This window comes from Sebastes umbrosus, chromosome 4 (assembly GCF_015220745.1).
Source record: "Sebastes umbrosus isolate fSebUmb1 chromosome 4, fSebUmb1.pri, whole genome shotgun sequence".
Taxonomy (NCBI): Eukaryota; Metazoa; Chordata; class Actinopteri; order Perciformes; family Sebastidae; genus Sebastes; species Sebastes umbrosus.
The window spans coordinates 19,824,046-19,850,938 of NC_051272.1; the positions used below are offsets into that span (position 1 = coordinate 19,824,046).

Consider the following 26,893-nt stretch of genomic DNA (forward strand, 5'->3'; position numbering starts at 1 on the left):
ATGAGGATGACTAAAATAGGGACAGTGAAGTCAGAGAGGGAGAGGCTCAGAGTGAGACACAGAGAGATGGGGATGAAATGAAAAAAAGTGGAAGGTAAAAGAGAGCAAAGTGTGCAGCTCTAATCATACGAGCACATTGTGAAACTATAGATTAGGGGGAGGTGATTTTAGCTCCATCCGGAGCCGGAGCTTTGAGCGCACACAGGACGAGATGTGGGGGAAAGAAAAAAAATGAACGCACCTCCCCAGAGTGGGGAGCACTGTGTTACCATGGAAACAGCTCTGACGTCAGAGCAGGCATTATGTGATTACTCATAGAGTCTGTTGAGGAGCGGGCCAATAAAACAGGGACCATTACTCACACACAGGGAGATGGCCGGAGCTCAGGTTACACACATGCTTGCATTATGCACACACACACACACACACACACACACACACACGCACACTCGCATACACTACACAAATAAAAGCATATGGAAACACACTTGTATACACACACAAACTCATTCTCACAGCTCCACCTTAAATAAAAAGCAGACTGATGATAAACTGCATGAACATTTTTACAATCCAGACTCAGTAAATTCGTCACACTTTTACAAGGGCTCCTGATTTGGAATGCAAAACGTGCAAATTCAAGGTTCGCTTGATAACGTCGGTGCTGAGGAATGAAACAATAACCTGAACACTCATCGCTCGGCATTAAAAGCTTGACATGAGTGTCCCCTCGTTGACTGCAGACCACAAGTCTGACTCTCCGTCCCGACAACGAGGAGCACAAACACGACCTCGTCGGTAGGCTACAACCGCAACCAGGATATCGCTGGCAGAAATCTGCGTGTTCTGCATTCCACACACTCAGACCCATGTCTGACAAAGTACATCAAACACGCACGCTGACATGTACACTATTGTGCGTCACAAAACACACATACGCACACACAAACACACGCACGCACACACGCACGCACACTTCCTCTCGCCATCTCCCACACATTCTCCACTGGGAGTTAAAACACTGTTAGGGCTGATAAGGATCCAGGCAAACAGTGTGGATAAACAGTCACTCTGGTAATTAAGAACCTCGGGCCTATCAGAGAAGAGTATGCCGAGACAAACATGTGATCCAGACTCCATTACTGGGGCCGTACACATTCCCACCACAAAGACCATTAGGTGGGTCCAGACAGACGGCGAGAGTCACCAGAACTCAAAATGACCATTTCGGATAAGCAGTGCACAAAATTAAAAAAGCTGCACATGTAAGCCTATATTTAATTAAACAGCTACGTAAAAAAGTTATCGGACATGAAATATGTACTAGAGAATAGCAGTGAGTTGAAAAGTCATGATATGAAGAGAAAAGAGGCTTTTCTGTTTTCTTGTGATATATTTCAAACGTATTTTGCCGTTGAAAACTGACCACCTTGGCCCTGCTTTTGACTAGTGAATTCCCCAATTAAATTTATCTAACTATAAAGCAACAAATCTCTGTCTGTATCTCTGTGTAATATATGTGTGTGTGTCCTTCGCATATCTCAAGAACCGTTCATCCGATCTACTTCACACTTGGCTGGTGTATTGCTGGGGACCCAAGGACGTGCATTGTAGAAGTTGGTGCAATCTGGACACGTGCTCTGTGCAGCAGCGGGGAGGGAGCATCTGCCGACTGAATCAAGCACGTCGTCTGCAGCGGGCCTTTACAGGCCGCGGCTCATTGACTGTAGTTCACGTTTGTGATGAGCGGTTCTCCTGGCCCGTTCTCATTTCCAGGGCATCAAATACAGATTCTTTGTCAAGGCCGTCGGCATGATACCGATGCACAAGGCACCCTTGGGCATTGGTATGAGATGCACCAGGTATTCCATTAACTATAATGTAAACCCATCCGCAGCAACAGTAAACGCTCAGAGAAAGTGCACCGGGAGTGCGGTGACGTAGTTTAAAGAGTGAATAGACACAGTGGGCGAAACAAACACAAGGCTTTCATCAAAGAAACCAATGTTGGTGTCCTGTGCGTTACGTTTCAATTTCACGTTACAATCAGCTGAGTGTTCGTGTCCTGTGCTCACAACATTCAGTTTCATTTTCACTTCACAAACGTAGTAGTTTTAAGCCCTACCATGTTGCTTTTTCCTAAACCTATCTAAATCGTTTTGTTGCCTAAACCTAAAGCGACGCCAAGGGGCGTGACAAAGCGGCAGTATGTGACGGGTTGGAATGAGAACGTGTTGGTTCTCCACAATGCTGCAAGCAGCAGCACTTCCGGGGACCAAACAATCAGCCCGTTCCCAACAGGCAATCGTTCTGAACATCGCTCGCTCTACCATTTTTTTTAATACCTCTTTTGTCCTGGACTGAGAGGTGAACAAAAAAAAATCAACCAATGTGTTACAGAGCTCTTAATAAGGCGAACAAGACGCATTTTTAAAGTCAACCACATCAGTGCTGTGGTCTTCATGTTGATGTGACGGCCTTCGAGTCAGACTATTTTCTTAAACAAATTTTCTTTTACGTACAGTACTCATAATAAACACAGAGATATTCCCATTTTTTTAAAAGATAAAATATATATAATTATGAGCAAATGTCTTGCCAGGACATCAATTCTATTCCAACTTTGAGTTTCATTTTACAGTGAAAACGCATCAAATATTGCAAACTGATGCCTCTTTTCATTGTTTTTTCTTGCAGTGAGTGAAACAGATTAGCAACTGTTCAAAAGACACACAGTAACTGCAGCTCAAGTCAGAAGTATCTGTCTCTCTCTGTTTGTACATGAAGTTACATCATGTGTGAGCTTCATCCAGTGTCAGTCTATCTTCCTCTGCAGTATCTGTATTTTCAACTGTCCTTAATGTGCATGACGCAAGTTCAGTTATTGCATTTGGGACAAGTGCTCCATGTCACTTCTCTGCCACAAATGTGACTGAGCTCTGGCCAAAACCTGATATACTATACTCTGCAGCATCACTAATCTGGTTACAATGATACCATATCTGACTTGATCTGATTACAGGCCCAATAGCTCTCCCTCCCTCCGTCTGTCCCTGCAAAGTGTGTAAACGTGTCTTATTTGTGCAACTATTAGCAAGCACACATGTATACATCCATGCATCATGGAGCGAGCGTGTGTGCACACCACGTGTGTGCATGTGCTGAAACAAGCTGCAGTCCACCTGGCAGGCCAGTGAACTTAATGAGTCTCGTATTCATGCAGCATGCGCAGCCACATCCGCTGCCTGAAGCTCTGGCCAGGTGCTCTGACACAACACATATTCAAACAACGTGAGCAGGATCCTCCCAGAGGGCCGTAGCTCTCCTAATATCACCGTGACCAACAGCATACCACCCAGAAGCAACGGGTTTCTTTAAAACGTCGCTCTAATAACATGACCTGACTATAACTAACTTTTTAAAATGTGGGAGGCTCTCTGCCAAAAATGACTGGAAACAGGGTGATTGAGTTACCTTTCCAAATGTAATTTATTACTGACTAACTTCTGAAAAGTATAACCACATTGCATGATCATATTGCTTTCAACTGCATTTATAAATGTAGCATATTAAGTTAAATGGGCAATCTACTCCAATTTCATGGCAGTAAAATGATTTAAGGTACTCAAACTACTACCAACCTAACTGAATTCATGTTCAGTTACGTCAAATGTTGTGTCTAGGATCTTTTAATCAGTGCCCTTCATAGGTGGCGATTTATGTTTTTGCCCATGGGTGCCCAAATTTTGTGAATCTCACCAAAGTGATTAATTGTCACCAAATCCCCTTTATTGTTATTCCGGAAGAAATTTTCAACATTTTAAAGTTAAATGCATCAATCTGGTGTACTTTGAGAGCAGAATTAAGAGGCTAGATCTATGAAGAACTTGACGGGCCGGGTGGGTTGCCCACAGGAACACTACGGAGCCGCGAGCCACCTTTACACGCGCCATTCCAATCCAACCTAAGGTAGGTCACGGCGGAGGAAATGCTCCTGGCGAGGGCCAGCCAGCACCGGGGGAGAGGTCCCGCGATGGGATCCTCCCACACCAAGCAGCCGTCCCTGACTCCGCAGACCCACCCGTTGAGACATGTAAAAATATTTTCGGTTTCATTATGAACAGTTCAATGTCCGTTCTGCGCCTATTCTATTTCTATGGAACGAACCAAACATCTGCTCAACCCAGTATTATAATATCCCCAAGGGTGACTCATTGCCTCACAAGAAGTCAAGTCAAGTCATTTTTTATTTATATAGCCCAATATCGCAAATCAAAATTTGCCTCAAGGGGCAAAAAAGCTTCCTCATATTCACCAGTTGCCAGTGCAGTAAAATATCTGTCAAATAAAACAAATATATATAAAACATATGGGAGCTTCATATTCAATAGATGAGAAAAGTGAATAAAGCCATAAATACAATGCAATACAATCATGTTTCATCCATTACACATTTAACAGGAATGGCTCTATGCAGTCTGGTAAAATATAACATTGAGAAAAGTTCATAGATATGGGGGCAGAACAGTTGGCCTAGTAGGAAGTATACTGGCCTGGACTGGATCCATGCATGGTCCAGTCAACTCAGACCTAGCAACACAAATATACTAATGAATCACAGCTGCGGGGTCTAAAGAGGAGGACTCCTCCTTTCTTTACTTCCCAAAGATCTTTGCAAAATACTCCTTTCTTCCTCACTCGCTCCTGTTCTCTCACTGAAGTCCAGTCGGTAGACCTGCACTCTAGAGACCCATTTTCAGCAGCCATTACAGTAGGGTGGGCTTTTTTTCTGCAATAATAACTGTGTGCTACTGATGAGAGGCCTCTCAGAGTTCACTCTCTCCCACACCCTTTACTCATGAACAAATGTCAAACTTTTCAGAGCTTGTGATTCAAGGAGTGACCCAGCAGGAGAGGAGTGTTAGAATGAGGGTTTAGGGTTTATTTGAAGGCCGCAGGGTTGCTGTCTGCTCCAACCTCCAGCCAGGCCATGCGGATATGAACGACTTGGCCAGAGCAATGCTACCAGGGAGGCGGTGAAGGGCACTACAGGACTTTGAAGTGTGTGTGTGTGTGTGTGTCCACCATGCATCATCTCCCCTAATGTTTTCTCTCAAATGTGACCCCTGGTTCCAGTTCCCTTCCAGCAGCTGACCGCCATATGTAAAAGGCCCGCACAGGTCCACTGAATCCCTGTCTAATGGGCTGCACAGATGCCACTTTCCTGGAACAATTACTCCTGTGTGTGTGTGTGTCCCTGTCTTTCTCCGTGCAAACAGTCTCACACATTTCCCTCAATATGTTTCACCACTGTCTGGAAACAATGAAAGGTGCTGCTGGGCGAGAAGTGGGGAGGGGAGAAGAAAAAGTGGAAGAATTGTGGAAAATGGCACGGTGGGAGAAAGGGAAACACATAAGGGGGAAAGTTATGCCGCTGTTTGGATAAGCGTTGTTGAGGGTAAGTAAAAAGGGAAGTACGTAAACTAACAGCAGGTCAGTCGTGAGGGGAGGAGAGAGTGAGGGCAGATTATTGACTTAATGGCAGAATCGAGGCTGTCAAGGGCTTCAGAGACACTGTTTGTGTAGTTTGGACTGGGCCTGGTAGAGCGTGCGGCGTGATGATGGAAATCTTACACTCACTCAAAACAAGCCCGCTGACCTTTTCATCTACCGGCCACTGAATCAGTCTTAACATTCTGCCAACGTGGAAATGAATGAGTGCTTATTACATCTGTGGCAACATCACAAGCTCCGGCCCCATTTTTACGCAGGTGTGTGTGTTTCATGAATGTGTGTTTGTAGTTCCTTTCGACATCCAAACGCATTCCTGCCGTCGAGCGACAATATCGGCACACATGAGATGAAGCAGAGATAATCTTTATAAGCATGAAACATTGTCGGGTCTGCTCTCAGCTCGCTGTGCATCAGCAACAGCGTATACAGCCGCGAGGAGCAGGGCGTGACGAGAAACGTAAAGACCTCAGTCACAGTAAATTGGGTTGCTTCTTGAAGGTGACCAATCTTCATTACCACTGACATTTCAGAAATAATGAGCTCATCATAGACAGCGCGAGCAGCCTCTTGCTGGGGGAGGCACCATTTTGTTTTCTGGACAATTCTGAACACATACTGTAGAAAAAGGCCTGATGCAACATCTGCCTGAAACGATACGGCCTCTGACTCGTCCCCGGGGAAAAAATAACAAATGAAGAGGACACGGCTGCCAAAACGGAGCCAGATTTAAACCTAAACAATATCAAAATATAAATAGCACACAGCCAAGTTTATGATTGAGCTCAATATACATGGATGCTTCCCTTTTCCATAGATCCAAGATATTCAGCAGATTGTTCTCAGAAATTAGGATGTGACTGTCAGCTGTGGCTTGGCAGAAAGTGTAAAAATGTAATTTTTGGAAATGGAGAAATGCTCTTACCCCCATCATGGACAGAGAGACTTGTTGTATATGCAACAAAGATGAAAAAAAACAAAAATATCTATCAAAATGTGTCCAAATGATGACTAAGAAAATGAGAAAATGCCCTGAAATTAGTTGTTTATATAGAGAATAAGTCAAACCTGTGATGTTAATATAAACAAATCACATTAACTCTCAGATTGCAGACTGGACCAACTACTTTCTCCAACAAAGAATTTCTCCAAGCATCGTGAACATACTTTATCCACGATTTGATTTAATCAACTGAATTTTCTGAAATGCCAGAATGTTTTTTCCCCTCATTACCACAAATGATATAGAGGTTCGGTTACACCACAAATTGTGACGTGTGTATCAGGTTTAGGAGGTGAAATTAGATTAGATGAAACACTATCATCTCCCACAGGGGACTGAGTTTAGATGTGTTGGCACATGACAAACCAATGAACTGACAAAAAAAACATTGATTGGAGAGCAGAGGAATAAAGCAAATACTGCAATAGCTGAGTTTTTGGCCACTTGGACACTTTGGCAGCAGAAACAAGCTGTAAATACAACAGTGACATATCACCTTTTGAATTGATATGCCGAACATGCTAGCAAATGTTGCGTATTTATTTCACACGTTGAGCAACATTAGCATTTATTGGAGACACGTTTAAGTCACCGGACAAATGTAATTCCAATATTCACTGTCCTTTTAGCTCTGTTTTTGTCTCCAACAACTCTTTAGGGAAATAATTGGTTCTTTAGCTGCTAAATGCTTCACTATGTTCACCAGCTAGTCGCTAGTTGTGTTTGTCTGCTGTTTGGTGCTGGGCAGGTAGTGTACAGTGGGTTTTTGAAGGCTTTCCCGCTGAAAACAACTGACTGCTGCAGCTGAAACAACGCAATGAGAGCTGTGAGAGTGAACCAAAACGATGTGCAACTGCTCGTATGATATATTACAAAATGTTATTCCTCATTTTTTGTGCATTTTCCTACAAATATCGAGCAACACGTGTCAAATTCCGCTCGTTACATGCATACAGTCTTTTCAAAATATTCCATCTGCACAGGAAACTACTTGGTTAGGTTTAGGAAAAGATCCTGGTTGGGGTTAAAATAACTATATGGAAGTGGTGTTGCTTAAGTGCGGAAGGTGGTTTCACATGGGATACAAACACTGATCTCCTGGGCAAACCATCCACCCCAACCTCCTACTTATGCTGCGTTTGTCACTCTTTATACTTCCTGGTTCACGATTATGGAGATTACATACAAATTGATTTTGTGGGATATATACGAATTACAGTGCTTTAGGCCGAAAACCAAAACTATGAGTTGAAAGAAGCTAAAAAAAACTGAAGGGAACTACAGAGTTAGGTAATTCTCTGTGCTTTCATAACTACAAGTGACACCTTTCTTGTTAGTAAAACAATTAAGATAATATAAAAGCAGCGATAGAATGAGCCCAGGAAGCTTTGGTTTGCATTTTGTGGTGCTCCAGTGGGAATGCAGCAGCATGATCTACCCAATCTCTTGGAACAAACACTACGATAGGCACCTTTACATTTTCAATAAAAGGTGCAAATAGCAGAGAGATAAAGAGAGCCTATTGCACTGTAACACGTCTAACGAACTGACAGACCAGAAAGAAAGGCATTATGTAAGGTCTGAAAGCGCCAGAGTGATGGCAGAGAGAAGGAGGAGGAGATTGCCCCTGGCTGACGGGTAGGATGGAGCCAGTGGAGAACGGAACTAGCAGTTCTTCTCTTGGGCCCAACATCACCTCGTCTTCACTTCATCCACCTTACATAACTCGAGCAACGTAGCTGAAAGGCATTAAGCTGCTTCAGGTTCCTCTCTGCCCCTCTGAGACCCATTTAGAGAAAACCCACCTGATACGACCTAAATGACCCACTAACACCCTCCCTTTTGTCACGCGGTACCTTTTTTACAAGCGCACACGCTGACGACCACATCAGTTTGCGTATGTGCACGACCACAAATCCAAATGAGACCCGGCTAAAGTTTCTGTGCCGTTGATTCTTTTTCTGTGGGTATTTTAATGGAAAATAAAGGCAGGGTAGAAAGTGTGCATGCAGGGGTAGGTGCGTGTGTGTGAATGTGCATGTGTGCGCGCAGGCTCATCTGTGCAACATCTGCTCAACCAGCCCAAGGCTCCTCGCCTCTTGAGAAGTGGGTCACGTTTCCCGATGACGTCAAAAGTCCTTCTGCCTCTCCAGTTTGTGGAGCTTTGCCAAAACCACCACATGCCATTCCTCGTCCTTACAATGGAAACGCTCTCTCCAAAAGCCTTGATGAATCACCTGCCAAACCTCTCACAATGCTTAAATCTCAACACTGAAGTGGGTCTGACCATGACAGCAAGACACAAGGTGAAGAGGAAAAAAACATTCTCACATTAGATCGAAAAGGAGACCGATAAGAGAGAGGTTCAGAACGGAGTGCTATAGGAATGAGTCCTAAAACCCGGAAATGAGTTAGCATTTTAGCACTTCCGGTTTCCTTGTCTAAAAGTCAATTATTTTTTTGAATGGGTTTTTAGTTAGATGCCTGAAATAAGGTCTGTGGTTAACACAAGCTTAAGAGATTTTAACGTCAGTAAATATCACACTCATTTGTGAAGATTATCTTGCTGAACAAAACTTGTAAGAATCACAAATGTGTGTTGGACATAGAGCTTATTTTCTGCAATAATCCAAAAACCCAATGGAAATATCCCTTTGGCTTTTTTGTCGAGGGAACCAGGGCGATGCTAACTTCCTAGTCGGCCTACAAAAATCAGTCATCCCTGGAGCTCTCTATTACAGACTGACTGACAATGTTGGTAGCACTGCTCTATAAAAGACCGGATCTGCAATGTGGTCTCAGAGCTATCACTGTGATCCAGGATCTGAGGTTGCTAAACTGCCTCAAGCCTGAAGACCTGACACTAAACTCTTTCCACTGTCCACGGAGAGGACAGATCAGGGAAAAAGAAAAAGAAATCAGAGAGGAGAGGAGAGGAGAGGAGAGGAGAGGAGAGGAGAGGAGGTGTTCGGTACAGTAGGTGTAAAGATTTCATTTAAGCTGTCCAGTCCCGGAGGAGACAACGCGGGGATCAGCCAGAGTATGAATGGAACAGCAGCTAATGGAAAACATTATGGAGAGAGAGGGTGTAGAGAGAAACCTGAGGCACAAATAACCATTAAAATAAAGGCTCAGTACGCCTATTTCCACCCTCTCTTTACAACCCGGAGACTTCTCAGAAACACACAGAACGTGTGTGTTATCTTGGTGGACGAAGGGGCTGCGGATGGGGATGCATTTGAAGTTTTCTGAAACAATGCCATGCGTCTTACCTACGACGCTCACATGTGTCCATGGCATGTCTTTTCTCATGTCTTGTTTTCCGGGCGAAGATGTGAGTTGAACCAGCAGCCACGGCTTGTACATAAAGCAATTAGCTGGTGGTGAGCTGCTTGGCTATCTTGGGCAGGAAGGAGTGCATGGAACCAACAGCCCACTATCTCCACTACACAGAACTTGTCACACACACACACACACACTCACACATATGCACAGAAGAGCCTGCTGTTCATAGCCATCGATTGTGGCCCGAGTATAAACGGATGTCACCTACACAAGAACACGTCAGCCCTGACATCGTTTAGTGTCTCCAGGCAATGCAGAGCTTAGCAGCAACAAATCAATGAGACCTTGCCTGGCCAGTCTGCTGGACAGTGTGTGTGTTAGCAGGTGGTTACAGTGTATAGAAAAGACGTACTGGAGGGGGTCATCACTTTATCACACTCCTCACGGACAAAAGAGCAGGGGGTCTGAGCAGGGTTTTGGGAAAACGGACAGAGGACAAGCAATAGCTCCTGCCTTCGTCTCACCAATTCTCTAACAACCAAGCAGAGACTCACACTTTCAAACAGAATAATACCGTGAGTAGTTGAACTCTTGCCTGTGTGGGAATATCTCGGGGCCCTCTGGATGTCTTGTCCTCACTATGTTCCTAACAAGTGGACGTCAGCTTGAGACGACATTCACTTTAAAAATTAAATAAAATATTAATTATGCTTAGCATTTAATAAACATTTTATAGAGTCCCACATTAAACTTTGCAAATATGTTAAGAAGTTATTTTTATAAAACTGTCACTATATCCTGAAAGATCATCTGTGAAAAAAATTATGTTCCTCTGTGACCTCCAGAGCTCCTAATGGCATTTGCAGCAGCTGTCGATCACTGCTTGTGAAACTCGCAAACTTCAATCAAATACGAATCAAAATTCTGTTCTACCTATTTCTCACCTCAAATATTTCCAGAAACATATATTTTATTACACCGCTTTGTTGAATACTCAATTCTGATAGGTCAATCACAGCGTTCTACGGTCTGTTATTTCTTTACAACAGACCGTTGCTATGAATAACAGACCGTTGCTATGTATAACAGACCGTTGCTATGTATAACAGACCGTTGCTATGGGCGCAGTTCTGATGTATTAAGTAATTAGCCGTTTAATAAGCAGGATAATGTACAGCTAGCGGGTCATTGTTGTGAAATAAACCTCTTCAGGGCGATGCAATCCATGTCTGGGTTTATTTCACAACAATGACCATCTTGCTGAACAATTTCCCTTACGAAGCTGTTTAGCTCTAAAATGAGAACGTTTGCTCCGATACAAACTAATTTTATAACTAAACAGTACACTAAAATATGTTTCTGAAAACATCTGAGGCGAGAAGGCATTACAGTAACAGAATATTGCTTCATATTTGATCAGTGCTGCCTAGTTTGACAGTTTGATCGCGAGCATTGATTGAACATGACAGCTGCTGTAGAGACTCCTCGGCTCTGATTGGTTGTTTTTTGTTCGGGCTGGGTGCAGACTTGCAGATGCCATTAGGAGTACTAGGAGCACACAGAGGAACAAGTTTTTTTTTTTTCACAAATTATCTTTCTCATACACTGTCAGGATATAGTGACAGTCTTATAAAAAATAACGTTACCATATTTGGCCAAAGTTACCAACTGCAGCTTTAATAAGTGATAATGCCCAAATGTCAACACACCTCTTTCTACAAGGAATGGTGCTTACAAAATACAGAGAAATAGGAAACACCAGAATCACAGACCAAAAATGTTTCTAAAACTTTCAAAAGAACTTCTGACTGCTTTTTAATTTTTGACTTCATTCCCAATTTCTTGCTATTTTTAATAAATAAAAATAGCTAATTTCCTTGAGCTGACCATATGCGGTTTCTGTTTGCAGAGTGGATTCAGAAATGTGACCAAAGTGACACAAAAATAACTCCAAACTGTTAAATTGAGCATCATAACCAGCATTCCAACATCGGTATTTGTTCGTACACGGTGTGTCCATAAAAATCTTAATCATATAGACACTGTATACCATCATGCAAATTCAGCACAACACTACGGCCATACGTTCTGCTTTTAATATCTGACTAATTGAAAGTGACTGAGCAAAAACAGCCCTTAACCCAAACCCTAAGACTCTCGCCGCTGCAAGGGGTGAAATAACCCCGACTGACTGACAGATGTACAGACGGATTTTTTTTTTCTCTAACATATTTAGAGAGTAAAACATGGCATTGAGCAGGGAACAGCAGAAGCCTTGTTGGCTGCAGGGACAGACAGGCTCATGGCGAGCCAGTGAGGCAGCGGGCTGGACTGACGGGGAGGGCTCACCAGGCAGAGGTTACAATAACACATTTCCTTGCACCACGCCATCGAGCTAGACAGACATGCAGCCTGCTGACAGAGAGAAATATTCTACTTTTTACTCCATTTAATTGAGAGCTACTTTAGTTACTTTACAGATCAAGATTTTATACAAAACATGAGATCAGTTTATAAAATATAATGCATTCTGACAGATTAGATAGGCTTGACGTCAACAAGATATAACATGCTTATTGAATTTTTATGAATCAGTAATAATAATTACATATATATATGTAGGCTACTGTATAAATTGCTGCATAACAACTACAGTTGTTTTTGATACAGTACAACTTGCTGATAAAACTTCTGCACTTTTGGATGCATGACGTTTTCTGGTAATGGAGTATTTGCATGTTGTTGTTGCCGTTTTTTCCCAAGTAAAGGATTTGAATACTTCTTCTGACACTAGTATTTTGAAAGCAATGTGCAACAGTCCTGTGGTGACATGGAGAGGTTGTAATGTTTAGAGGAAAATGTATGCTGTATGAAGAGTTTGAATCAGATAAAATATATGCATTAGCCTGTCCTTTTGTAGCCATAAATAACCAACCAGGCAGTGGATTACTAAATACAATCATCCATCAGTGAAAACAGCCTCCCTTGTCATGCTCCTGAAATATATAATCAATTAACAGCTGACCATGTTTGGATTTAATGCACGGCCCCGGTCAGAGGGGTTCAAAATGTTCCTGCTTGTTAAATGAATGATGACAGCAGCAGCAGCAGCAGTGACTGTGGCAGTTGCATGAACTTAGTTTCAGACTCGTCTTGGCTTTTTGTTTGATTGTCAGGTTAGACTAGTCTACTTAAGCCTGTCTGTTGAATAAATATTAAGACTGACTTAATTTGAGGTAGGAAAGTTAGCCACCTCTCCCCCTATCTAAAGTTGTTTTCACACTACGAGCATTTTCAATGGACAAGAAGCTACAAACTGACACCCGACAGTTGTCACTGCGTGACGGGCGTGATGTAATACAAATAAAGTTGAGCTGGTCTCAACTTTTTTTGGCGCTCCAATGACGCTTTGAAGCGTCAACCAATCATATGTTTTTATTTCAACCTGTTCATTTACATCTAAAAGAATGCCGTTAGCCAGTTGCCAGTGCTATTTAACAACTACATCAACGAGCGCTTGAGCAACACTTCAACGGCTACTCACCGACAATGTAGTCGGCCATGCTGGCTGTTTTGTTGCTTTTGACGCTTGTAATGTGAATGTGGCATAAGCCTGTGTTGAGACATTTGTTGCTATGGCAACAATCTGTTTAGTCAGTTAACGGTTTACCCATTACTTTTACTTTTAGCTAACTATTTCAACTGTTTATCCATAATTTTTAGCTAGCGTTGACATTTAACTTTTTCTACTGCTTATACATTATGTTTTTGGATTCTTGTACCATATTCTTGAATTGTTTCTGAACATCTTTAACGGTTCTAACAACCATTTGATTCGTCTGTTTACCTTACCGTACCTTGTTATTTTCTCCCATAACTTTGTTATTACACCCATAATGCATTGCGCGACAGGCTATCTAAGTCGGTCTTACATTAGTCACTCATAGGGAAGCTTTATGTAACAGGTAATTTTATGTGTCTATAGCAAGTTAGACTTTAAGTTATATTTAAGACAAAGAAGACTGGCCCTAAGTTTGGTTCTATTGGAGACACAATGGCCAGACTGGACCTGAGGGCCTTGCTGCACTTCCTCTCTGAACACCAATCAAAGGCCATGAGATCAATGTTTGGGACACCGCTGTCCCAGATGTGCACGTGAACACTCCGAGACGGGAAATCAACAGTTGTTTCTCCCATTTGTTTTTCACACATTCTACTGACTCCAGCTATTTACGTCTAGGACGACTCTCCCCCCTCTCTCTCTGCTTCTACCTCCCTCTCACAAACATGCACACATACACACTCGCGCACACACTTCCCGGGGCGATGTGAGAGTGTCTATTCATTCGGCAGAGGCCAGCTGCACACCTGGTGACAGCCCAGGATGGTGGTGTTGGCTCAGGTCAGGGTGTGCGGGGAGAGGAGGGCCGGGAAGGGGAGGGCTGGGTGAATGGGCCCACAGGCCTGTCCTTCAGGGTCTGCTCAACCTGCACATTCCAGTTCATTTAGCGCCGGGGCAAGCACAGGAATGTCCCCGCATGTAAGGGATCACTGTCTTAAAGGTGGGCTCCTCGTGTGATTGAAAAAGCCCTTCGGGCGAATAAATAGAGATGAAAGCTGAACGTGCTGCGTTCACTTCCCCGAAGTGATGTGCTGTCCTACCGGATACGTACTGGCACCCATTAACCTGCTCATCCTTTAAAGGGCAAAAGCATTGCTTCAATACTGCAAATACAAGGGCTTGTTTCGCACAAAGAGTTGGGAATCGAACTTCAGTCATTTTTGATTCTGATCAAAATGAGTCGCACCAAAAACAAAAAAAAATCTAAAACTGTTAAGTACTGAAAGTTAGCGACGAATGCTTGGATAAATTCATCAGATATTTTTGGTCAATTATAGTTTTTCCAATTTTAGACTGTATTGTATAGGGAAACCTCTTGTATGACTGTTTGTGTTAAGATGTTAGACGTTAGGCTTCTTTTGCTAAATAATAAAAAAAGGGTTTGGTAGAAAATGTTCTTATTTCTCAAATCATGATTTTACCAATTTTATTTTAATTTATTTTAGCAAGGTGGCACTAGGATGGAGCAAGATGGCTATAGCTGCACCCACCAAGAAATGACCCGATGTTTGACATACGAAATCCTGTCTGATTCGCTTTATTTGAAGCGGTTTCTCCTATTCTCCGTTGATCCAGTCCAATCTGGAATCACCCGGGCAAGTTCGAGATGTACCTATTTAAGTATACAAATTATTCAGCTTGCTTTGGTAAATAAAAAACGTGCCAAAATGCATTGTTTCATCATCAAACAACCTCGTCAAGAGAACTAGAGAAACTAGTGAAAATGAGGAAGCCAAGACAGGCATAGAAACAAAGAGTCAGAACAGCGGGGGGAGACCACCTGTGACAGGCTACAGTACAACAAACACAACCATCATTTGAAGCTGGAATGAGCAGTATTTCTGTCACTGAAGATGCAGCCTTTGGTAGGCATTTCCTGCTGTCCCTGTCTGTGCTGTTTGTTTGTTCAGACGTGTAATTTCTGTGTAATTTTTATCGTTTTTTTTGGTCAGTTTCCAGAGTTTTCTCAAGTGGACTGTTGTCTGTTTCTACATTTGTCTGCCTTCTGTCTGCATCTGGGTCCTATCAACCATTCCTATCGAGTGCTGAATAGTATTATTCATTTTTAAATGTTATATTTGATAAAGTTGTGATAGTTATTGCTAGTAAATAGTAGTTTACTAGTATTAATAGTAGTCAGAAGTCGGAACTGTTTGTAGTAGGCATATCATACCGTACGTGGAGATATTCCAATACCTTTTTTTTTCTTCCCATTACCGAGTACCGATTCAATTCCAGTGCATTAAAAACAAAAAATAAATTATTGTTATTTTCTAACAGCTGTATACAACTAACCCTGTATGGATGTGATATGATTGCTATCATTGTTGTATGGCCTGGCTCAGCTTTGTAAAAACATGAACAAATACAGAGAATGAATGAATGCCATAGACAGATGACAGATTTTCCAGTGTCAAATATTGCCAGATTGCTGACATTTTTCTAGCTCCAGCTAACATTACCCTCTCCGCTAGCACCTGCCCAATCGGTATTTTGCAGGTGCAACTCTCAACAGAGTTGACAAAGAAGGGACATGGTTCACTCGTTAGCTACTTCCATTAATCAATTTCAGATGTAGCGATCGTTTTTCCATAGCTGATGATGCAAGTAGCTAATGAGTGAGCCATCGGCTGAGCATTTTGGCAAATTTTTCTTGGGCGCTACCCACATAATCAGCTGTGCTGCTCATCCCACAAATGCATGATCCTTACAAGTTGGACATCATTGCGAAGGTAAATAAACAGGCTTTCCAACGATGTAAAATACAATGCCAATTAGAATTGTAACAACAGAGAAATAATCCACCAAACACAAGTTTCCGAACTTTGTTTTTCCAGTATATATAGGCGCACCTTAACCACACAACGTGATTGGTTTATGATTGATTTGGCCTTTTCGCAACACATGTACACAGTACCGATCGGACAGGATGTATGGATCGGGTATAGACTTGCATACTCAATTTAAGCAGTATTGGAAGCATTTCTGGGATCGGTATCGAAACAACTCTAATCATACTTGAAATTGGCTTTCAAATACCACACGTCTGCACATATCCTTGTTAATTCATGTACTTACTACCTTTTTTCCTGCTTGGGTTTTGACAACATCTAACATTTGATAAGTTTAACTTCAACAGTTGTAAACAAAAAAAAGAGTTCTGTATAGATACTTTTTTAAAGCAAATTATCAACCAAAGTATCGTTATGGTAACGGTGCCGAAACTCATGCCTCATACTGGCTATAGTATTGAAAAATCTCCAACAATACCCTGCCCCTATTCACACATACACTTAACGCGCATATGCAAACGTATCTTCAGAAACACACAAATACTCTCTCTCCTCTCTTTCTCTATCTTTGCCTCTCACACACACACCAACACAATCATGCACAAGCGCACACACACACGCATGTCCTGTATGCACACACACATTTGTGCCAGGAACATTCTGTTCACCTCCATCACTGAAAAAGGTCTCTTATAGTAACACAGAAAACTTGAGTGACATAATTGCCTTAGTCTAGAACAGACAGCAGAAGAAGAAAGTACAGTGTGTAATCTACCCTTCAACACACACAATAAATCCATGATTCGCCTCAGATTCTACTATTCTATTCAAATGTGAGGCAGTTATTGGGATCCTGAGGTGTTAATATGGGTGCTGTGTGTCAGGACCGGAGGCCTGTGCCTGTCTAGCAGTTCCAGCTGCGTTGGGTTGTGTCTGTGGTTTGAGGCCCTCCGTGTTTCTACGAGCGGATTCAACCTCTCAGCCTGCAGCAGCTGGCAGCCATCACGCTGCTGGCAACACACACACGCTTACATGCACACACATGCTCACACAGACGTCCTTCCATAATTTCCATGGTAATCAGTAGGGAGCCAGATCGTGGTCGTGCCAGGGGTAGGGAAGAGAGGGAAGAGGGGCACTCAGCTTAGTCCTGGACCTCTGGTTTGGTCGGCTTATAGGTGATCAGAGAGAGCTGTACTCTTGTTGCTGTAAATGAAGGTAATGAAGGGATTGGACAGAGATGGATGAGCCATGTAATGTTGAGTTTAAAGGATAATTCTGCTTTATTACAACTTGGGTTGTATTTTTGTAGTTTTGTCCATCGTTACTATCGCTAATAACAACAATGTTCTCATAGTTAATTGCTGAGATCTTGGAACACATGGTGCCTTCAAATGAAACTCGTGAGCTCGTGTTTACAACATGGGAAGTCGTGTACACGATATGCTTGGTCAAGTAGTTAAGCCGTGAAGAACATCGCTGCTATGCAACAGCAATATTAACGTTACTGTCGGTGTCTAGAAGCCACAGAGGCTAACAATTTAGCAAGTTAGCAAGTGGGTAACATAATGCAGGAAATACAAAGGCATAATGAATCAGAAACTTTCCACTTACGAGGTTGTGAATACGACATGAAGGGGGCGTTCATATGGACTCATCTCGTTAACACGGTAAACACGACACCATTTGAAGGCACGAACAGTAACTTCACTAAAAAGAGTTCAGATGGGGCACGAAGCAGGCGGTCACATGATCATAGTTTTTAAAGGAATAGTTCAACATTTTAGGAATTACTTGCGTTTTCACTGTTTATACCACTGTCATGATATGAGGCTCCAGCCAGCAGCTGATCAGCTTAGCTTAGCATAAAGACTGGAAATAGAGAAACAGCTAGCCTGCTAGTTGTTATATCGTGGCAGTTTTTTAAAGATTAGAACAGAGTCAGGCCAGCGGTTTCTCCCTGTTTCCAGTCTTTATGCTAAAAGCTAAGCTAATCAGCCACCGGCAGTAGCTTCATATTTACTCATAGACCGTATATAAGAAGTGGACCTAGTCACCGTGATGTCACCCATTGGTTTGTGGACTGCCGTTTTGAAGCCTTGTGTTCAGCATTTTGGCCGTCGCCCACTTTGTTTTTTGCAACCAGAAGTGACACAAGAGACAAAAACGCAGACAACACCCAGACCGGACATCGCCGTGGTAGCGACCTGTCAATCACAAGGTAGCCATGCCCTTTCTTGCTTTATTGTAAATCAAGTGAGAAGTAGGGTCATTTTCTCATAGACTTTTATACAATCAGACTAATTTTTGCAACCAGACGAGTCTCCCCCTGCTGGCTATTAGAAAGAATGCAAGTTTAAGCCACTTCCGCATTGGCTTCACTTTTCCGAACCGGAAATTGCTCACTGTATTTACCGTACAGACATGAGAGGAGTATTAAACTTATCATGTAACTCTCAGCAAGAAAGTTTACAACAGTAATTCCCAAAATGTCGAACTATTCCTCTAAACAAACCCCCAGTTTAGATCTTTTTTGGAAGAGAGGCTAATGGTAAAATGATTACCCATACTGTTTGTTGTAAACATTTATCACATTTCACATGATTCTTGGCTCAACCTTAACCAAGCGTACTTAAATTATTACCAGCATTTCAGGTGCTATCACTTTTGATTTTAACCCCAAATAAAGTGATTGACAAAGTCTGGCTAAACTGTCAGTTAGTTTACAACCTCTCTAATTATCTGACTTTTCATTTCTTGCCGCGTCACACTATTAATATTACTTTGGTGAGTACAATTTTATCATAATAGACTGACATGTTTGCCAAAAGTATGAAAATGAAACCCAGGTTATTGTAAAATGATCCTTTAAACATCAGGGAGCTGGCCATTGCAGCACTGTCCTGAACTTGTCTGCTTGGTGAGACAAAAATGTGTGGGCAAGTAGCTCTTGTTTATGCTGCCACAGACCAAAACCCAGTGTCATGTGGCTTCACGCTAGGTAGCCAACATGGTAGCGGTACTACAGTACCCACACAAATCTGGAGCACAAGCATGCTCAAAGTTGCTGCATCAGTCAAACGTGAGACTCTTCCACCATTCATGGGGGTAAGAGTAAGCCTGCTGTTTTGCCTGGCTACCAAACAAAACCTTGAATGACCTACTTTTTTTCCTACCCCTATTCCTCCACCCCTTGCCTCCTCACACACGCACAGCACAGCTAATACACTGGGACTGAATGGGGATTGAAAGTGTGAAGTGGATCGCCCAATCACAAGACACACAACCCCATGCTGATATCAGCTTCCTTTCCAGACGCAGGGGGAGGCTTTCAATGAGACCGTTTCTAACCCAGAGGCCAGTCCAGTGAAGAAAAAAACATCATATCCCACGAGGCAATGTGTTTAGAATATAAACAAGCTGTTTGGGATGAGAGTGCGCAGTGGCCCAGTGGTAAATCACTGCCCTACAGCCTATCAACAACCTCCTCCATCCAAAACACAATTCAATTATGGACGGAGCAGCTAAAATAGAGTAACAGGAAACATTTACAACGGCAACAGTAATTGTGTTTGGATCCCATTCCACAGGAAGTCATTACCATAGATTTCAAGAATATCTTTATCATCCAAGTTAAGAAAGAATTTCCTCCTCTGGTTGGGATAATATTTGTGTTGGTGTCAGTGAGAGGACAGAGAGCAGAGCGCTGTGGAGAGGGATGGAGCTACTGACAGAAAAGGGAGTGGCTTCTATTAACGCCTCATAAAGAGAATCATCGAAAAAGCAGAAGTGTCTCGTTGATGTCTACTCCCCTTCCCGGCTAATCCGCTCAAACTTCGCAGCTCAGGTAGTTAAAAACCTTTGATGCGTGCTGGCAACATGGCAGCCTGCTTTCCTCTGCTTGAGAGGAAGTTCTATGACAGTGCTGCTGATGTCTGCAGCAAGAGAGCCTTGGACTCAAATTTCCTTACACACTGTGAAAAGCGATCCACACCTCTTCCTCTGCTTCAATATCCCCAGCTGAAATACAGAATACCGGCCTGTCATTTTGTATTAACCCAAGAAGAAGAACCATCCCGCAGAGGCTCCCACTAACTGCTATCAGATCAGCTGATAATGACTTTCTTTTATTACGCTCATGATGGGAAGGACGACCTCGGCGTTGCGAAATGCACCTACTTAGTGAGCTGATAGACGCTGGCAGCCAATTTGTAATCAAAAGGAGGGAAAATGGCTGTTTATTAAATCTACAGTCTCAGAGCATGCTTCGGAGGAGGGCAACAAGGCAGCTTTAAGGCTTGCGAGGAAGAAGAAACAGAGGGATTCCTCTTTGCTCTATTTATTTTCTGAATAAACTGTTTTTACACAGTGACTGTCAAACTGAAGGGCCTTTATATAAGACTCCAAGGTCTGTGGGAGAAGCTTCCTGAGAAAAAAACAAAGTTAAGTATCAACTGTAAGCCTTCCTGTAACCTCACACTATTCTTCACGCACTTCAGACGCACGGCACTAACGCAAACATTGTCACGTCAACGAAGTGCAGATCTACTCCTTGTCCCGGTGCTCTTACAGCTTCTTTAAAACATCATAACTCTATTGAGCATAGCAAAAGCACAAACATCATTCAGCCTCTTTAGGTCATCTAACTGTGAAGAGGTTCCTGGAACATTTTGGCCACGATACTGCCGTGCAGTTAGCCTATATTTTGTCCTCGAGGCAGAGTCTCTGCTGTTGCCGTCACCATGTGGTGGTTGCACCCCCCCCAACATGCGTCTGACCCCCCTTAGGGAGGCCGGAGCCCCGTGTGAGCGAGGTGATGACTAGTGTGGGTCAGCATGGGCTTGTTTACACATTACAGACCACACAGACAAGACACGGTTAAGACAGCATATGTATGCCATGTGTGTCTCAATTACAGGCAGGCCACGGCTGCTCAACTGCTTAGCACCGACGCCAGAGATGAGAGCGAACGGTGGAGCACTCAGGTTTCTTTACAGACAATGTAGTATGTTCTTAACATTCACATACTATCAACACAGATTATAACTACTGTCTTTACGTCCCACAACAGAAACATGTAATAGAGGTCATCTCTCAGCAGAGGGCTCCAGCCTGGCCAAGGTGACAGAATCAGAGATGCTGTAAATGTTTTGCATCTTGGCATGATATTGTCTACTTTGTTTGTCTGGTAGTGCTCAGCTTTTATTGGGACATTGCCGCAAGAAAAAAAAAAAAAAATCTAAAGCAGACAAAAACGTGTTAATTGCGTAGTTGCATCGATGGGAGCTGTTTACGACTAATGTCTTGATTTTAGGGCTGTTTTTATTGTTCTCTGAGTAACTCCATCTTGAATCCCTTAAAGTAAAGGAGTCTGAATCCAAGCGCAATGGCATTCATGCTTGTACACATTTGTTGCCTTTGAAATAGTGCATTGCTGCGACTGAAAAGAAGTGGATTTATTACAGCTTGGCTGTCTAATGTTCACTCTTACCATAATGGATACCATACTGTGTGAATTGACCTATATTCAGTTTTCTTTTTGTTTTTAATGCATAATCACATAGATTATAGATAGGAGGTATAACTTCATTATGTAAAGTAATTACATCAAGGTTGTAGTGGGCTCAGTTTTAAAGCTAGAGTGAAGATACTGGCATCATATGAAACTATGAAACATAATGAATCCATCAGTTCCAACCATGTCATACTACGTCGTGACAGAGGCTAAATAACACTCCAAACTTGCGCTACATTTGGCGAGGAAAAACTGGCATGATCATTTTCAAAGGGGTCCCTTGACCTCTGACCTCAAGATATGTGAATGAAAATGGGTTTTATGGGTACCCACGAGTCTCCCCTTTACAGACATGCCCACTTTATGATAATCACATATACAGTAGTTTGGGTCAAGTCATAGTCAAGTCAGCACACTGACACACTGACAGCTGTTGTTGCCTGTTGGGCTGCAGTTTGCCATGTTATGATTTGAGCATATTTTTTTATACTAAATGCAGTACCTGTGAGGGTTTCTGGACAATTTTATCATTGATTTGTGTTGTTGTTAATTGATTTCCACAATAAATATTCACATACATTTGCATAAAGCAAGCATATTTACCAACTCCCATGTTGTATGTCCCAAGAGTATTAAATACTTGACAAATCTCCCTTTAAGAAACATTGAACAGATAAAATGTGCAGATAAAAAAATGTGTGATTAATTTGCAATTAATCATATTTAACTATGGACAATCATGGGATTAATCGCGATTAAATATTTTAATCGAGTGACAGCCCTAATAAACAACAATGTATACTAAATGTATTGTTTTCTTTGTGTATGTAAATACATATTTGTAAGGCTGAAAAAGTACATTTTTCTTTCCATCATTTGCGACATTGCTCTTTAAAACACAGCAGAGCGTAAAACAATCTGCCATCTGTGCACATGCTTGTTTACAGCCATACAGTAAGTATTTAATGTAAAATACACAGCCGGCCATTTTCCACCTCATCACTCACTCAAAAACAAAGATGCATCTTCACTCCATCACGGCAGCAAACCAACGACTGCATATCAAATTAATAATGATTGACAGTCGAATAAGCTTAAGCTGAGACATCAAACCCGAATCAGAATAAAGTGCAAACTGTAAAATATCTAAAGAGTCTTTTGATATCCGATTTGTGTATGTGCACGAGTGTGAGAGTGTCACCACAAAGAAAAACAAACAAGCGCACTACAACGCTAACTGGCCCTGAGAGCTGAGGGCATCTTTCAAGTGGCCGGGCCGACAGAGCGGCCTCTCATCTCCCAACCTGACCGCACTCACAGGTCACAACGAGAGCTTTGATCGCTCCAGAAGTCTGTTTCCCATTCACATGCTCAGCATGCTCATTGATTTTCCATAAGGAGGGCCGAGGAGCTGATATGAGTCTGCTTGAATGAAGCCCTCCCCCTTCTCCTTTAAACACAAGTATGCATGTGTATCAGTATCAGAGGAGGTTTAAAAGCCAGAGCTGCTACATTCCTGGAGTTTAAGGACTGTGAGCCGCGATAGGTGATGAGGAGCAAGTGGTATTAAAGTCCAGGACAGAAAGATAATAATGCATTTGTCAGTTTCGTGGCAGCAGCTCAGAGATCATCTGGGGAGAATGTTTGACATAAATAATTAGGGATGAGATGAATCATTGACATTGTGTCCTCAGCTTCCCTTTCTCATCAAAGCTGTTTCTAAAATAGCATCCCTTCAGCAACAAAATACCACATTTGGTATTTTATGTTCAAATGACAGAAGAGACTTGCAACTACACTGTATATACAGTATTTTCACTACATGAATAAATCATCACCTTGGTCTGAGGGGTGCAGAGAAGAAATGTGGAAAATGTGGCTTAATTGATAATTTTAGTAGAAGATAACGCATATTTTTCTATTTTAAAAAATGTTGTTGTAATGAAGCATTACTGTATATAACAATGTTACTGAGAAGTTAAAGTAGAAAAAAAAAAGTATTAATTTTTATATCTACATGTTTGCCTGCCAATGGCTTCAAGTATCAATCCAAAGATGATCCGTGCAGATCAGAGCAATAACAAGTGAGCAAATCACACTCAAGCAAAGTGTAACATCCACAACTGCAATGTACAACAGGAGCATGACATGTTAACACAAAATAATAATAATAAAAATAATAATAATAATAGTGTATTATTATAGGTATTAATATTATTGACTCAAGCAAACTGTAACATCCACACTCCAATGTACAACAGGAGCATGACATGTAAACACAATAATAATAATAATAATAATAATAGTGTATTATTATTGGTATTAATATTATTAATATTATTATCAATAATATGGTTGTTGTTGTTGTGTGTTGCACTACACTAACATGAAGTAAAAAAAAAAAAAATACTCTGTAATACTAAATATCAAATGCATTAACAACCATAATAATATGATGCAAATAATAACAGAAATTTCTAATAATCAGAGTCATTAAAGGCCAACACTCCTTTTTTTTAAAAATTGCAATCACTGCTCCCTCCTTTCTTTCTTTCCTTCAGCCTCAAACAACTAAACTCATCACTATAGAAGCAAAGAAAAACAAAGGCAGAGAAATAAGAGAAGTTGAACGGGACAGAAACTTCTTACCTGGTCCCTCTGGATGCATGGCAGAGAGGTCCGGCGATGTGACTTACTGTTGGACTGACTGTGTGCCATGTCTGAGGCTATCACAGAACTGGACCTCCTGCGCCTTTTAAACACAGGCACCTCTTCCAGGCTGGCTCCTCCAGTCACGGGGGTGCAGCCCTCCTTGTGTCTCCCTTGGTGGTTGTTTGGAAGGAGCTTGTCAGCATACCTCGCCAGCAGGATGCCCAGCACTCCGACCAGGTACGCCACGTACGGTCTCCAAGTGGCGCGCACTTTCTGCAGCGAGAAGAGCGAGATAGTCCTGACTAAGCTGATGAAGACGACCACGGATATGCCCTGGTTCAGCCGCGCTACCATGAGTGCGCCGGTGGCCACGCAGACGAGAACGACCGCGGCTGAGAGGAGCAGAAGCTGCTGCTCATCGGTCCGGTCCAGGAGGAGGAGGCACCGCGCTGCAGCTTCGCCCAGGTGGCACAAGGTGAAGAGGCAGAGGGCGGTGTGGATGAGGACTCCACACCGGAGCAAGTAGACGCCGAGCCAGAAGAAGGCACACACGAGGGTGAACAAAGGGGAAACACAACTCCAGCAAGTTTGCAACAGCTCCGCCAAGCAGCCGGAGACGAAGTGAAGAGGAGACTGTGAATAGGAGAGTTTGTAGTCAGCAGAGAGTCTGCTGCTGCTGCTCTCAGCTCTCCAGTCTGCACATTTGACCAACAGAGCGAGAAAAAGCGACCCCACACACACCGCACTCCGGAGTCTCTGGCAACTCCATATTCTAGTGAACATCAGCCTCACCCAGGACTCGTACTCTCGGTCACGGCACAGTGGGAAGACACATGTTTTCACATAACAACCATTGCTGAAGCCTTTTTTTTCACGAGTGCCGCTGCAGTGCGCACCGGTGCTGTCAGGTTCTGCAGGCATCGCCATCACCATCACTCATGGCTCACAGATATATGAAGTATGAGGAAGTCTATAGCAGTGTGTGCTCATGGGACAGGACATGAGTTATAGTGACAAACATAATTTATTGTACGCGTAATGAAAAAAGTATCCAGTCTCCATTTTACGCACGGACATGTGGTGCCACTGAACGCGTCCTTTTTTTGTTTTTCCAGGTGATAAACAGCTATGAAAGGTAGTCTGAATGACAGAGTACAAGTCAGATGTTATTCAGATCTAGGGCATTGCTTTCCCTGCACACACACACACGCGTCCTGCGTTGCCCTCATTCCTTTGTGGAGCTCCGTCTCCTTTGACTTCTGCTGTCCTTTCTCTTCGCTTTGTGGCTGCTCCTCCACGGCCCAGTCCAGGCAGCAGCAGCATCAGCAGCAGTCTTTGCAAAACATCAGTCCCGTTCCGTGGACGTGTTATTCAGCCATAAAACGCGCTCCGTTGTGTGTCCATTGTGTGTCCATTGTGTGGCCACTTCCCGGTCTCTCCTGAAACAGTAGAGTAGAGGCTCCTCTTGTTCCTTTCGAGGATTAAACGCTGCTGAGGAATTTGAGCAGTTTTGAGCGAGATCCCGTCAGGTTATTGGGGTTTTGTCACCAGCTCTCCAACCAGCCGCGTGTCTCAGCTCATTCACACCCCCGAGTTCCGACTCCACACACAGGGAGCAAGATATTGCAGCAGCAGTGAAACCCCCTATATCTCTCCTCAGCACTGCCCAGCAGGCGTTGTCCTCATTATATCTCACTTATTTACATTTATTCTATGCCTTGAACATTTTGAACACCTTATTTTTTTGTTGGTAAAAAAATATACTTATGTTTTTTTTTTAATTATTTAAACAGCAGCAAAACCCTGTTTTGTATTAAATGGGGTTGACCTATATTTTCCCAGTGAGTTGGTGTGTTTAGGAACAAACATTTTAGGCCATGCTTCATCTCAATAGGTGCGTTTTGATTTGTGGTTTCGGTGGCCATTGAGCCAACCCTAAGGGCTTTAAACCTGCAGTGGGCAGAACGTTTTTGGCATCATTGGGCAAAAAGTCCATAATAACCTTTCAGCATATTGTAATTCAAGTGCTCTGAGAGATAACTAGACTTCTGCACCTCCTCATGGCTCTGTTTTCAGGCTTTAAAAAATCCATCTCCAATCACAGGTCATTTTAGAGAGAGAGCGTTCCTATTGGCTGTCCATTCAACGGAGGCAGCTGTCAATCACTCGCAAACTCCGATCAAACGGTCAAACTAGGCAGCGCTGATCAAATATGAATCAATATTCTGTTACTGTAATGCCTATTTCTCACCTCAAATATTTTCAGAAACATCTTGTAGTGTACTGTTTAGCTGTGAAATGAGAAAGTTTGCTCCAGCTGGTGGGCGGTGCTTGGTATTTCCTCAACAGATCTTAACATAGCTACGAGGTCACAAATGTTCTCATTGTACAGCTAAACAGTACACTACAAGATGTTTCTGAAAACATTTAAGGCGAGAAATAGGCATTACAGTAACAGAATATTGATTAATATTTGATCAGCGCTGCCTAGTTTGACCGTTTGATCGGAGTTT

The 26,893-nt window shown here is 42.6% G+C and overlaps 1 protein-coding gene across 2 annotated transcripts in view; it reads right to left on the reverse strand.

The window, feature by feature from the left end:
• The window catches only part of LOC119487150 (cGMP-inhibited 3',5'-cyclic phosphodiesterase A-like), an 89,242-nt gene extending 62,983 nt beyond the window's left edge, over nt 1–26,259 (reverse strand). Inside the window, exon 1 of one of the 2 annotated variants that reach the window (XM_037767813.1) lies at nt 24,378–26,259. In XM_037767813.1, coding sequence (XP_037623741.1) covers nt 24,378–25,313 — 936 coding nt within the window. In that variant the 5' untranslated portion in view covers nt 25,314–26,259. The remainder of the gene's footprint in view (nt 1–24,377) is intronic. The other variant, XM_037767814.1, reaches the window with a different exon arrangement.
• Nucleotides 26,260–26,893: the final 634 nt, after the last annotated feature.